The sequence below is a fragment of the Triturus cristatus genome, chromosome 6 (assembly GCF_964204655.1).
Source record: "Triturus cristatus chromosome 6, aTriCri1.1, whole genome shotgun sequence".
Lineage (NCBI taxonomy): Eukaryota > Metazoa > Chordata > Amphibia > Caudata > Salamandridae > Triturus > Triturus cristatus.
In genome coordinates, this window is record NC_140589.1 from 1,674,016,059 (window position 1) to 1,674,031,002 (window position 14,944).

Consider the following 14,944-nt stretch of genomic DNA (forward strand, 5'->3'; position numbering starts at 1 on the left):
TAGCCAAAGCTGTCCAAAATCATGCACCACTCCAAATCCATACTGACTATCAGTCATTACAGTTGTCCTCAAATCTTTCCCAATTTCGCAAGCTTTTGTCAATGCCACCAATTCAGCAACTTGCGCAGATTTCACTCCTTTCAATGGTGATGCTTCCATGACCTCTGAAACTTTGCATACCGCATATGCTGCACATAGCACACCATCATCATTTCTCAGGCATGATCCATCCACAAACAACACATGATCACTCTCATTCAAGGGTAGATCCCTTATGTCTGGTCTCGGTTTTGTACAGTAATCAAGCACATCCAAACAATCATGATCATCTTCCATTTTCACTAAGGGTGGGCGTAGTTCGCGAAGTAGCACTTCGCGAAGCTACGCAAAGTGAAGTTCGCACTACGCGAGCTACGCGTAGCACTTCGCGAACTGCGAAGTAACATGTTCGCACTGTGCAAGATGTTGTTTTCAATGATTGCACAGTGCGGACAAGCAACCGGCACTGTGCAATCATTGAAAATGGCATCTTGCACAGTGCGAGCTGTAGTTTTCTGCTGCTCGAGTAGATTTTTCCTCGAGCTGCAGCTTTCTCAACGCGAACTGGTAGTTTCTCATCGCGAGCGGTCGCGAGCATACGCGACCCCTCGCAATGAGAAACCTGACCTTCTCGCGTTGTGAATCTCGCCGGGAGGTTTATTTTCCATGCTCGTGATCGCGAACAAGGAAAAAGTCTCGCCAGGATGTCATTTTGCTTGCTCGCGGTCGCCAACTTGACGTTGAGGACCGCGAGCAAGCAAAAAATGACCGCAGCACTACGCAACACTACGCTACGCGTGTTCGCACTGTGCTACGTGCATTTCGCGTAGTGCGAAGTAGCGCGAACTTCGCAAACTACGCGAGCGTAGCGTAGTGCTTCGCCCAGGCCTAATTTTCACACCCACATTTTCAATATCTGGCAAAAGTGTCGCTGGATTCACATTTACACATCTCTCGAGAGTCACATTTGATGCTCCCAGAATCACTTTTTCATATTTAGTCAACCGACTATGTGACATGTACTGAGTTCTGCTTCTTGTCAAAAGAATTGCCACATTGTGAGGTACGAATACCCTTACAGGATATCCCATTATGATTCCCTCACTCTGTTCCAGGCTTCTGCATGTTGCAGCCACAGATTTCAGACAACTTGCTAAACCCACAGCTACAGGGTCAAGTGTCGATGAGAAGTACGCAATAGGCCTTCTCAGTAATCCATGTTTCTGAATTAACACTGAAAGTGCACATCCATTTCTTTCACTGCAGTACAGCTCAAATTCCTTTTCATAGTCAGGCATACCCAAAGCTGGAGCCTCACACATTTTACTCTTGAGCTCTTCAAATGCTGCCATTTGTTCTGCATCTAGATCCAATGGATCTGTCATTTCACTTTTTGTCAGTTTAATCAGTGGCTTTGCTATCAAGGAAAAATTAATTATCCACTGACGACAATAACCCACCATACCCAGGAACATTCTCACTTCTCTCTGAGTTTTTGGAGCTTTCATTTCTCTGATTATTCTGATCCTGTCATCAGTCACTTTTCTCAGACCCTTTTCAATATTGTGTCCAAGATAATGCACCTCTTTCTTGCAAAATTGTAATTTGGCTGGAGATACCTTTAACCCTCCATCTGCCAGATGATTCAGTAAAGCTATGGTATCTACTTCACAAGCTTCACGTGTCTTTGATGCCACCAGTAGGTCATCAATATACTGCACTAGCACTGAACTCTCGGGCATGATCAAACTTTCCAACGATTTCTTCAATAACTGATTGAATATCGAAGGACTCTCCGTATACCCCTGTGGGATTCGACACCATGCTAAGATACGCTGGCCAAACCTAAATGCAAAAATCGGCTGGCTATCATGATGCAATGGAATTGAAAAGAACGCATGACACAAATCAATCACTGTATACCACTCAGCATCATGTGGAATTTGATACAGGATCACTGATGGATTTGGCACAATAGGACAACATGCCACCACAATTTGATTAACTTTCTCAAATCCTGTACGATCCTAAATTTCCCATTGGGCTTTTTTAGTCCCATTATCGGTGAATTACACGGACTACTCAGTAGTTCTCTCAGGACTCCTTGCTGAATCATTTTCTCAATTATAGGAGTTATCCCTTCAATTATTTCTGGTGTCATTTTGTATTGAGGAATGTTAGGATATGTAATTCCCTCTTTCACTGCAATTTTCACTGGATCTACATTATTCATCAATCCCACATCCTCTCCAGTAAAATCCCAAACTGTCCTTTTCACTGTGTCTCTCAGCTCTCGAGGCAAATCCTCCGGATTAAACACAGCAAATGCACCAATTAACTCACTTTCTCTATTCTCTAGAGTCACTCGGTACAAAACATCTTCATCTGGTGTCTCAAAGGCTATTCCATCCGGTGTACAAAAAATTGTACAGTTCATTTTGCATAACAAGTCCCTACCCAACAGGTTCACTGGACTCGTGTCACAGACAATGAATCTGTGCATGTCTGAAAATTTCCCTATCTGTACTCTTACAGGTTCAGTAAGACGTGTTCTGATTTGCGTATTGGCTACACCAACTACTTGGATTGCTTCATCCGAGAGAGGAAGATTTCTAACATCTGTTGACCTGACAGTTAATCTTGTCGCACCTGTGTCTACCAAAAAAGTAACACTCTCCTCATTTATTTTCCCATCCACAAATGGTCCTGCCTGGTCTATTTCTAGAGTTGCACCAAGTATGCACTCTTCTTCCTCTCCTCGGCACCGTCAATAATCACCCTCAGACTCACTCCCTTCACTCTTTAACAAGTACTGTTGTACTTTGTTAGAATGTCTTGGTTTGTTTACCTGCTCATCATTGTAGAATCCTGAATCCTGATTATACTTTTGTAACCCTCTATTCTGCGGCAAGGGCGGTTTTGGCTCTTGACTCTGCTGTCTCACAACTTTCTGTTGTTGCTGCTGTTGATTATTTCCTTCGTTCTGCACCTGTTGATTTAAGGATTTATTCTCATTACTCACTAATGGTGGATTAGGACACTCCGATCTCCAATGCCCCAATTGGCCACAGTTGTGACAAGGAAACTTTTTCTTCGCTTCCTCAAGACTTCCCTTTCCTTTCCCTGCATATCTAGGTCTATTCCCTGCATTGTTTCCTGGATTATTCGCCTGTTCCACTAACTGTGCTTCCTGTCTTTCCGCAACTTTCACTTGTGCCCACATTGCTTTCTCTTTCAGCTTTCTTTGTTTTGCTTCAATTTGATCACTGAAGTATTTTGCATGTCTCAGGATCTCATCTACTTTCTTACTCTGCCAATCCACTGTATGCTCACGAATTCTCTCACCAATTTCAGGTCTAAGGCCATATACAAATCTGTATACAAAATGACTCAAATCTTTGTCACCCAGGTGTTCATCTCCACTGAATTGTTTAAATGCCAGTATCAGCCTTTCGTAAAAAGCATGAACTGATTCTTTCGCTTCCTGTTGTGTTCGATCTATCTTTACCCAGTCTGTCTCTTTTGCAGGAACTTTACTCTTCAGGTATACCATCACCTGATCATACTTTCTCATTACCTCTGGATCTGGTGCCCCTGTTCTTGGGTCTCTTGGATATTCCTCAGTAGGCCAACTCACAACTATTTTACACTCAGTCCACAAGTCTGCTGGAACAATTATATCAAACAGACTATTCAGGTCAACCCACAGCACTTTTGACAATTTCACAAACCTATCTACCTGCCTATACCACTCGACGGGCTTTTCTCTCAATCGAGGGAAATCATTCGTGAATGATAAAATATCCTGTCTGGTCCATGGAACATGTACATATCCTCCTCCACGTATTTCTCTCATAGGATAATTATCCACTGGTTTCTCCTTTTCTCTCACTGGAAATGCTGAATAAGTTGTTCTATGTTCAGCCTCATCTCTTTTCTTGTACCACCTATCCTTCCACTTTTCTACATCACCCCATCTTCGCAATAATGCTACCATTTCCTTAATCTGTCCTGTTCTACCAGTAGCATTCAAATTCTCAATATCCTTCTCTGTAAAATCCATCCTGTAAGTTCTTTGTAAAGCTTTCACTTTATCAATGTCAACTCCCTGCTCATTCGCTATTGCTCTTAGCCTGTCATGTGTATTTCTTGCTCTCCAGGTGATATTCTTGCACATAAACATTAGTTCACCATCATGATGACTCTTCAGAATCTCTGTTGGAACTGTTCCTGTAACAAGCTCTTCTAGTTCTACACGTAACCTAGCTACATCAATTACTTGTGAATCTTTATCCTTTTTCTGTAGAACCTTCATCCAATCATTCAAATCATCAACTGTTATTTTAGCAGTTTTTCTCACTGGAACCACTCTCTTTTGCGGTTCTAAAATTGGCATCCCTGAACAACTAGCTTCACTAGCATCCAATATTTCACTACATGTGTCATGTCTTGATTGTCTCAGGTCACTTCTTTCTGCTCTTTTGCCTGAATCTCCTAAAGGACCAACTGAATTTGTCAGATTATTCCCAACATATGGAATCACCAGTCCATTCTCACCTGTCCTCTGCTTATCAAACACAGGCATAACCGGACCTATTGTTACAGGCACCGTAACAGCTTCTAGATTCTTCGTTAACTCCCTAATCTTCTCTGTCAACTCTGTTGTAGTTCTGGCTAATTGTCTGGCATTCTCATCAAGGTAATGATCACTTCTTACCTCAGGTGTCTCATTTTCCGTCTCACTAACACACACTGTATCTCTTATCGGAGAAACAACTGGTGTACTTTTATCCGGTTCTGGTCTATATGGAGGTGGTCTCTTGTAAATCATGTCATTCAAGACCTCATCCTCATACTCATTAACTCCATATTTTCTTATTTCTGACTCAGGAACCCTTTCTGCTCCTCCTTCAACTGTTCTCATCGGATATAATCCCTCTGACATACTAACATCTCGCCACCTTTTCATTCGATCATGATGAGTCTCACGATCATGTCTCCTCCCAAACATATACCTATAGTACCCTCCAGATCTCTGTTTTTCTCTCTCATGTACTTCCTCTTCCCATTCCACTAAAGCCTCGAACTGTGTAGGTCTCGGTTTCGGGTCTAAACATAGCATCTTTTCCCGTAAATTTCTCAACACGGCCAGATTAAATGAACCATGTTCTGGAAATGCTAGAACACCATCTTCTTTAGTATACCTAACCCAATTCTCCAACCATATACAGGTATGAAACCCATGTCTTGCAGCCATGAAGGATGCAGGTGTTTTCGGTGGAGGTAACAACTCGCCCTCTCTTGTTTTAACATCTTTATCCTTGCTAAACCACTTTTTAATTTTACCAAAAAATGTCTTCTTCTTTTTCTCTTCTTGGTAATACATTTTAGCGTTTACCAAAACTTTTCTACTCTTTCCGTATTATAAATATACAATACGAATTTTTCAACCAATTGCAGCGCGATTCACACTAACGCACCAATCCTGGAACGTCTACGTCACTAAATAGCCCTTCCAATCCTTGCGCGGCTCACACTAAGGCACCAATCCTAGCGCGAGCACTATTCTGATCTACCATCCAATCAGAGCGCGGTCTTTTTGACGTCAACAGTCGCTGCAGTCGCTTGTCTCCTGTCTTCTGTCACTCGTCTACCCCTCCTTTACAAAATCTTTTCAGTAGAATTCGTGTCAAATAATTTCTACAAAATCTATTTGTTATAACATAAAAACATCTCCATTGTCTGCTTCGCTAACCACAGAATAGTAAAAGAGAGTCTATTTCATAAGAGATCTTTCATTGACACAGTAGCACTTCCTCTACTCTGCCCTACTAACATACATTCATTAACTGTTTCCTCTAGGACTTGTCCAAAGAGTCTTACCATCAACTAAATGTACAAACATTCACGCACATTCATACAAGGAAATATAGTACATACGCACAGAATCCTGCTTCCCGAGAACAGACAATCTGCTCCACTACAGAATTATAACATACATCAACTAAGCAAACTTTCTTTGCCCAGTTCTTCAAACAAGCTCAGAGAATACCTATTACTCCTCCCGCAATAAGCTTTAACGGAAATCCTTACGGATCCCTGGGACTTAAGACCAGAGTTTCACAGATAACCTTCACTATCATACACACTCCTTATATACCAGAAATATCTAATAGTAACATACGACGATGTCACTGATTCCGAACCCAGACAATGTGACGCGCAACTTCAATTGTCACACGTTATTCCTCACAATTCCGTCTTTCCCGAGAGCAGCATATACTTCCCTCTGCCCTTCTACGGAACTGCTACAGCTTCCAAGTTCCAGAAGCACTACATATAACTCAACATTACGACTCCAACATATAGTATTAGTACATATACCAACATGAACTAATAATCAATAATCAATAAACTAATATACAAGCAATCTTATCAAATCAAGACAATCATCAAAAACCATCCAACTCTGCTACCAGGAAATTGATAGAGATCAGGGTGTGTATAATATTCCCACTACCACGGATAGAGTAATCTCACAGTTACACGCACATGCATACATCATACGCTAGGGCCCGTTTCACTACACTAACATACGCTCAAGTACCCTATCAGCAATAAACCTGTGGAAAGAAAAACTCCTAATCACCCTGCATCTTTATCGAGGTCGATAAGACCTGGTTTTTGTGACTGTCCTTAAACATAATCTATACAACATATACAGCAATAATCAAAAATATAAACCCAATAATTGACAAGAAAGAATATCCAACACCATGTTTAAAATTATATTGCTTTATCTAAAATTAGTCAAAGAAAATCAATCGGAGTAAATCATTTCTCATAGTTACCTATTCTAGCTAAATGTCAGAACGGGTCAGGACAAGTCTCTCGGTAAATGTCTCTCAAGACGAAGTCCCTTCAGCATCAATCCTCAGCAACGCAGATTCGGTACGCGGCAAAGGCAAAATGGCAAGTGGCAAAAACCCTCTCTAGGCTAACATTTCTTATAGTTTCTAAACAATGGAAAGATACATTGGAAACATAGAAAAACTGTAATGTCCGCCGGCTCTGCTGAGCAGAGCGAGAAGGAAAGGATGTAACATCGCTACATTTGAAAATCTCCGCTCAGGAAAAGTTCACATAATAAAGACTACGGAACAGGAACCAAAAAATAAAACATGTATCTTATTAGTTCTACTTCTCCTCGGCAATCGAGCCACAGTTCAGAGTTTTTCTTTAAGGCTCCTTTGTTTCCCAAGGCTGCCAAGGACATTTTCATTTCACTTGGAGATCTCCCAAAACTGCTGCTGTCCTCATGGAAAGTTTTCAAACAAGCAAGCAAGGACCATGGTCAGTTGGCTTCAGGACCATTTCCAGCAGGGGTCTCCCTCGTCACAGTTTTCATATTATAAATCACAGCCAGGCTCACAAATCGGCCATCTTTTCTAGGCCATCATAGGCCTCAATAGACCATCTTAATTAAAAGAAACAAAAACAACATTACCACAGCATAGTGATTAAACAGTGTTAACCCCACTAATACCCTTATGTGTATGCATCTATCTAGCACTTGCAACATAGAAAAGCATTAATTCGGAAAGCATTTTGTGCTCAAAAATAAACAGCACATAGCAACGTTTAAACATGAAAACACGCACGTTATTTTTTAAACAGCACATTTATGCACACCCACGTATAACTCTCTCTTGTTAGGACAAACGGATTGATTAATATAAACGCACTTGCACAAGACAAATAATTAATTATTAATTATTAATAAATTAGTACAACGAATAGACATGCCAGAGCTTCAAAAGCCACAGAATTTTCAAACTGAAAACTCTGCTCCAGCAAGTGCGCTTCACAGCCGGCAAAACAGACATGCGCACTTATAAGTGCACACTATTTCTCCTCCTTGCCATGTCCAGTCCCATCCTGCCCACCCTATATGTATTGTGCGGATTAGACACCATTAATAAAATGATAATAACATAGTGTTAATATCCTTTTATTTATCATCTGCTGGCTCTGGACAGTGGGGCGATACTCCTCCCCAATACAGAGGAACCACCCCCATCAGCACAGATAATTGTTTTTAAGCTAAACTTTGTTTTTTATTTCAATAAATTAACAAAGGTTATGATAGCTGTCCCCAGATGTGCCTTTTAGGATTTACGCCACCCTTCCTGATTTGTTCATTTTTGCTTCATGGCTCAGTAAGCCAAATTACTCAATATCAGGGAAATGCTGTCTTCCTGTACCCTGATTTTCCCCTTACAGCTTAGGCTGCTCGCTGGAAATTTCTACTTGTGAAAAGTATCCTTCAAAAGGCTATGATAGTCTACTCCTTGTTGTACCAGGAAAAACTACGCATCAGCGTGCATGGTAAGCATCATTACTTCACAGACCCAAAGGTAGCTATGAAATTTTCTTGGAAATTTGCAACAATTGATTGATTCGTTGCAGCTGCACCACACTAAGCTTTCACCTGTTTTGGTGTGAGAACTTATGGGCACTTCCTGATATGTGTGGTGGCCTCCACCCAATGTTTTGCTGTGCCTCACTGGAGATTTCAGGCAACATCCCCAAGCCTTCTTCCTTGTCAGACTTCATAATGTGGCCCTAAAACTGTATCTGTTTTCCTCTCTTTCCTCCAGGCTACCCAGTTCAGTGCCAACTGGGTTGTATGCCTGAGCCTTTGTTGACCCAAGGGATGTTTCTCAATGTGTGAATGATTGTTGAGATGTTGAAATGGGTGGACGATGGGCTGTGGTTATTCAACCAGTTGAGTGGGTTGAAGAGGGTGGTGGGTGGACTGTGCATTGTTTTCCCCCGTTTGCTCAATACATACTGCACTCCACAATGTTGATGCACTTACATCTGTCACAATGCACAGATCACAACTTTGCCATATGCAGTGCATTACTACCATATCCCCTCTCCACCTGAAGGCGGCTACTCAATGCCCAACCTGGAACATTAATAGGCTTAACAACCATGCCTACCTCAACAGACAAAACATAGACATCTGTTTCTTCCAGGAGCTACACCTGACTGACACAATTCGCCCTCGCCTTCAGGATGGGTGTGTCACTGAGACACATGTCTGCCTATATTCCAACTACACCTAGGGCACCCCCATCCTCATCGCCAAAGAGCTGCAGTGGGGCACACATCAGGCACTTTGCAACAAAAGGGCAGACTTGTCATAATGCAGTGCACACTGTGTGGCTTCCCCAGAACTTGCATTGATATATGGCCCTAATGTGGACAAACCTGATGTCTTCGCAGAGGTCTGGCACTTGATCACTAACATGAGGCCTGGGACTGTACGTTAGGGTGATCATTTTAATGTGATACTGGACCAGTTTGCTGACAGAACTAGCAACACCAAACACCCTCATCCAGGCACTGCTGCCCCACTTCAGACACTCATGTAGGACAATGGCGTTCACGATAATTGGACACAGAAACATGCCAACAGAACTGAAGGCATATGCATCACCCCCATGCATAACACCTGGTCCAGCTATACCGCTATGGAAGCTAACAGTGTGGCTCCATGCCCTCTAAACATCGTGTTATACCAGCGGGCCTGGAATCCCCAATCTATGTGGGTTTGGGATGATCTGCAATGATGCGCTCAAATATATTGACTTCATGCCCCCAACATGCCGTTAGCCAAAAACTCTATGCTTCCCATGACGAATAACGAGGGTGCCTGTCGGCGGGCTAGCCGATAGGGGCTTCTCACACTCGGTGATCTTTATCCTGAATAACATTTCCTCCAGTCACAAAGCATAAGCAATGACCTGTCACATACGCCCCTGGATATTCTATTGTATCATCAACTCCATGCTGCCCTGCACAACACATTTACAAAATAACCTACAGCACTACATGCACTTGACAACATTCTTACAAACCCATCCCCCTGGAGACTAATCACCCAACTAAATGCAGTAATGCAAGAGAAGTAGCGTGCTCTGGGGCCTTGGGCCCCTTGGTAAGCGGCCCTGACTAGTCCTATTCCCATGCTTAATGCGCAATGGTGCTATTGCCATGCTTAATCAGTCACTCTCCCACCAAATTATAGACTCAGATTAATCCATTTTAACTTCCTACACAGGACGCACTGTACACCTGGCCAACTACATAGGATAGGATTTGCAAAAGATGCATGATGTCTGAGATGTGCAGCACCCACAACCAACTTTGTGCACCTTGCCTGGAATTGCCCTGCAATAATTGCATACTGGACAGATGTTTATAAAGTTGTTGCCTTGATTTATGGGCTTTTTCCCACAGTAGCTCCCCAGGTGGTCGTACTGGGTTATGTGACAGTGGTCCCACGGAGGTCAGATGACTGACCCTAATGCAATTCCTTCTGGCTAATCGTAGAGTGGTTGCACACTGCGGCAGGTGTCCCGCTCCAAAAATTAAATCCTGGCTGCAGATTGCGACATATTGTTAGGAGCAACTTGGGGCCTGCTGGGAGCTCATGCCGTACCCTGGTTTCACTACTAACAACAGGGGAACCCTACTCACAAGGAACCAGGGTATTACGTAATATAAAAAGACAAAGGTTCCAGTGGATAATAAGGAATTAGTATAAATGATAATACTGCACAGTCACAATCACACTGTAAGGACTATAATGTCAGGGGGCAAAATGAATTCTCTACACAGTACATTCAAATAATTATTTATGAAAGACAGCAATCAGTATATACACTTCTTTAAATCAAAAGCGCAAAACTTGTGCGTAGTGTCCCCAAGTGAAACATGGAACCAAAAAGTGACTGTACATTGTGAAACAATTTTCTTGATACAAGGTTTCCATAAAATTATGTAGAACGGCCAATTGGGTACAATTTAACGACAGTCCACATATACAATGATGCAGACTGGGTAATGGTCCGTCCAATACACTGGTCGACAGCGTTTCGACCCTTCTGCAAATGTAGGGTCTCTTCAGGACTGTCAATACAGGGACATCTAAAATGAATTAAATAGAAATTAGCAAAAGGCCCATATACCGGCACTGATGCGAGAAACTAGAAAAAGGACTTGGATGTGCACTCATTACCTGAATTATGAAATTGATCTTAGTGACGTAGTGGTGCCTTGTGAAAAGGGAAAAAGAAGAGGAAATGAACTCACGCGAGGACCAAGCCGGGTTCTTGGTTAGTATATTCAAGGAAAGAAAAGGATAATAATACTGCGTGAATACACACTGCCACTGATTACAATATAGAGCATAGAGGGCATAGTACTCCGTATGAATAATAAGGATACCTCACGAGATGAAGCGTTGGTTTTCCGTTGATGTATAGGGTCTTGCTATCGCTGTGATGTACAGTCTTGCGTTAAAAACTTGATTCAGTTTTGCCACATGTTCACAGTATATGGAATCATAGTGGAATAGCTATAGAAATGGAGGAATGATGAAGCGTGAGAGAATGCTTGTATCAAGCAAACAGTCAGAGCTTAAGGGCGGGAAAATTAAGTATACTGCCTGGATCGCATTACCACTTACTTCAATATAATGCGGGCGGACGAATCTCCGCGGATAACGCTGCTAACTCCCTGGATCTGGGTTCGTTACTGATACAGTTACAAAGAACGACTGCGCTGTTGCGTAAATACGCAGACCATAACCCCTCACGCTCTGCAGGATAATTAATAGAGCGCCGAAGCTGTAAGCACTCTATTGCTCCGAGTGACGTGGGAATGAAAATAAAAATAAAGAAAGGACTGGTGCATGGATGGCGATGGTGTTCCTAATGTTGTACCTGCATTTACTAGAATAATGTAAAGTACTTGTATAGCTCTTAGCATGCATATTAGGGGAGGCAAAGAACAATACGCACACCGTAACCCCTCACGCTCTGCAGGATAATTAATGGAACGCCGAAGCTGTATGCCCTCTGTTGCTCCGAGTGACGTTGGAATGAAAATAGAGAAAGGACTGGTGCATGGATGGCGATGGTGTTCCTAATGTTGTACCTGCATTTACTAGAATAACGTAAAGTACTTGTATAGCTCTTAGCATACATATTAGGGGAGACAAAAACCAATACAGAGCATGGAGTGGCCCTGTATATTCTGAAAATTCGCAGTGTGCTCCTTAGTCAATGCAGTGCATTTGCGTTTACTACATAATATCGTCAACCGCACAGATGTGACAATACTCCTTGGCCATTATAATTCCAATATACATACAGTAAGAAGGACATTTTTACTACAATACGCAAAATAGTTAATTAACACAATTGTCAAAAAATGACGTCTGAACTCTTATGTTTAAACTTTACACAAGACGGTGACACATGACTGATGACATTCATTATAAATGGAGGGACCGATGATGTTCCTTTCCTTCCCTTCATATTCTCAGTTTAGGGTGGTTACATAGCCTCTCCATTACTCTGCGGAATTGAGGCCGAACTCAAATGAGTTAATCCTCTCTATCCATCTGCATTCAATGCCTTGCAGTACATTTATAATATCTCCTCCTCTCACTGGTAGACTGGCAACTTCAATAACCTGCCATCTAAACTCATTGGCAGTATGATTTTTCTCCATATAATGGGAGACTAAAGGCGCATTAGGAACAGATCTTCGAATGCGACTTCGATGTTGGCTGATCCTCGCTTTGATGGGTTGTTGAGACTGACCTATGTATGGAAGGTTACAGGGACACCAAATACAGTATACCACATTTTTTGTATTGCAATTTGAAAAGTCTTTTAACGTGTACTTGAAATTGCCATGCTCAAAGATGGAAGTGTTGAGTGTGAATTCACAAGACACACAACTGCCACATTTGTAGTGTCCTATAATTTTGGGTAAACCCCATGCAGCAGTCAATGTGTTAGGAGAATTTGCTTTTTTATCGGTGGCAGATCCTACAAGGTGGTCCTTTAAATTTTTGCCTCTTTTATAAGCAAAGAGAGGGGTGTCAAGAGCCGGATCTATACTTTTGATGATATTCCAATTGCTCACAATGAGGTTACGCACTTGATTAGTGTGTGTTCCAAAAGTGGTAACACATACTTTTTTGTCCATATCTGATTTCTCTTTTGTCTTCAATAGTTCTTCCCTTGGGCAGTACCAAGCTCGTTTGAGTGATCTTTTAACAAGTCTGTTTGGGTAGCCTCTATTAACTAATTTTGTTTTGAGTATTTCCGCTTCCCTCATGTAGTCCGCTTTATGAGTGCACTTGCGGCGGATCCTGAGAAACTGCCCAAATGGCAGACCATCTCTCAGTGCTCGTGGATGGTGACTACGATATGATAAAAGCGTGTTCCTTTCCGTGATCTTTCTATGAAGGGAAGTGTACAATGCCCCATTTTCATGATTAATATTGAGATCTAGGAATGCTATGGAAGATGGATGGACAGTAGATGTAAATGTGAGATCGGTTTGAACTGTATTCAAATAGGTAACAAAGTTGTTAAAATCTGTTACCGTACCAGTCCAAACAACAAAAATATCATCAATGTATTGCTTCCAACATTTGATGTTGGAGCAATACATATTGTCATTATTGAGGGCAAATTTGTGTTCTACATGATCCATGTAGATGTTCGCTAAATTTGGAGCAAAAATTGCTCCCATACTAGTACCGGAGCACTGTTGATAATAGTGACCTTGTGAAATGAAATATTGCTCTGTAGAGCTATTCTTAAGAGACTGATGATAAAGCTGGTAGGTACTTGTAACGGTCTAGGTCTTGATTCTAAGAGAATCTCTATTATGTGTATTCTCGCAGTATTATTATCCTTTTCTTTCCTTGAATATATTAACCAAGAACCCGGCTGGGTCCTCGCGTGAGTTCATTTCCTCTTCTTTTTCACTTTTCACAAGGCACCACTACGTCACTAAGATCAATTTCATAATTCAGGTAATGAGTGCACATCCAAGTCCTTTTTATAGTTTCTCGCATCAGTGCCGGTATATGGGCCTTTTGCTAATTTCTATTTAATTCATTTTAGATGTCCCTGTATTGACAGTCCTGAAGAGACCCTACATTTGCAGAAGGGTCGAAACGCCGTCGATCAGTGTATAGGACGGACCATTACCCAGTCTGCATCATTGTATATGTGGACTGTCGTTAAATTGTACCCAATTGGCCGTTCTACATAATTTTATGGAAACCTTGTATCAAGAAAATTGTTTCACAATGTACAATCACTTTTTGGTTCCATGTTTCACTTGGGGACACTACGCACAAGTTTTGCGCTTTTGATTGAAAGAAGTGTATATACTGATTGCTGTCTTTCATAAATAATTATTTAAATGTACTGTGTAGAGAATTCATTTTGCCCCCTGACATTATAGTCCTTACAGTGTGATTGCGACTGTGCAGTATTATCATTTATACTAATTCCTTATTATCCACTGGAACCTTTGTCTTTTTATATTACGTAGTACCCTGGTTTCAGACAGCGACCAAAGAGAAACCCATAACCCAGAGGGACCAGATGACTCTGCCCAACCGGCTCTGCCCTCACCTTCATGCATAGCTGATAGCAAATGAGAGGCCTCAACCACATATGGGCTTTACAGCTCTGTGCGACTCCCTGAGCATAGCTTAATGGGGGGAAAGCAGTGGGTCTGTAATTGTTATGTATGTTGTACACCGTATGGCTGTTTTCCGACATTCTTAGCCTGTAGTGCTGTAACTGAATTGATAGGTGTACAATGCGTAAGCTTTCCTTCCTTGTCACGCCCTGGTTTCTCCACTTTTGGGTGTTGTAAAACTGAAAAAATAAAGAAAAAAAGACATGAATATATAAACACAAAACATCTAAAAATATTTTAAAATGCGTCCCACCCTGATCCCCTAGAACCTGCAATATACCAGATAAAATAATTCTATAAGTAACAAACAAAA

The 14,944-nt window shown here is 41.7% G+C and overlaps 1 protein-coding gene across 1 annotated transcript in view; it reads left to right on the forward strand.

Annotated features, from left to right (window-relative positions):
- Positions 1–14,573, forward strand: part of LOC146821793 (uncharacterized) — a 66,822-nt gene extending 52,249 nt beyond the window's left edge. The window contains exon 3 of the mRNA XM_085609915.1: positions 14,479–14,573. Within this exon, the coding sequence (XP_085466041.1) occupies positions 14,479–14,573 (95 nt within the window). The remainder of the gene's footprint in view (positions 1–14,478) is intronic.
- The last annotated feature ends 371 nt before the right edge of the window (positions 14,574–14,944 follow it).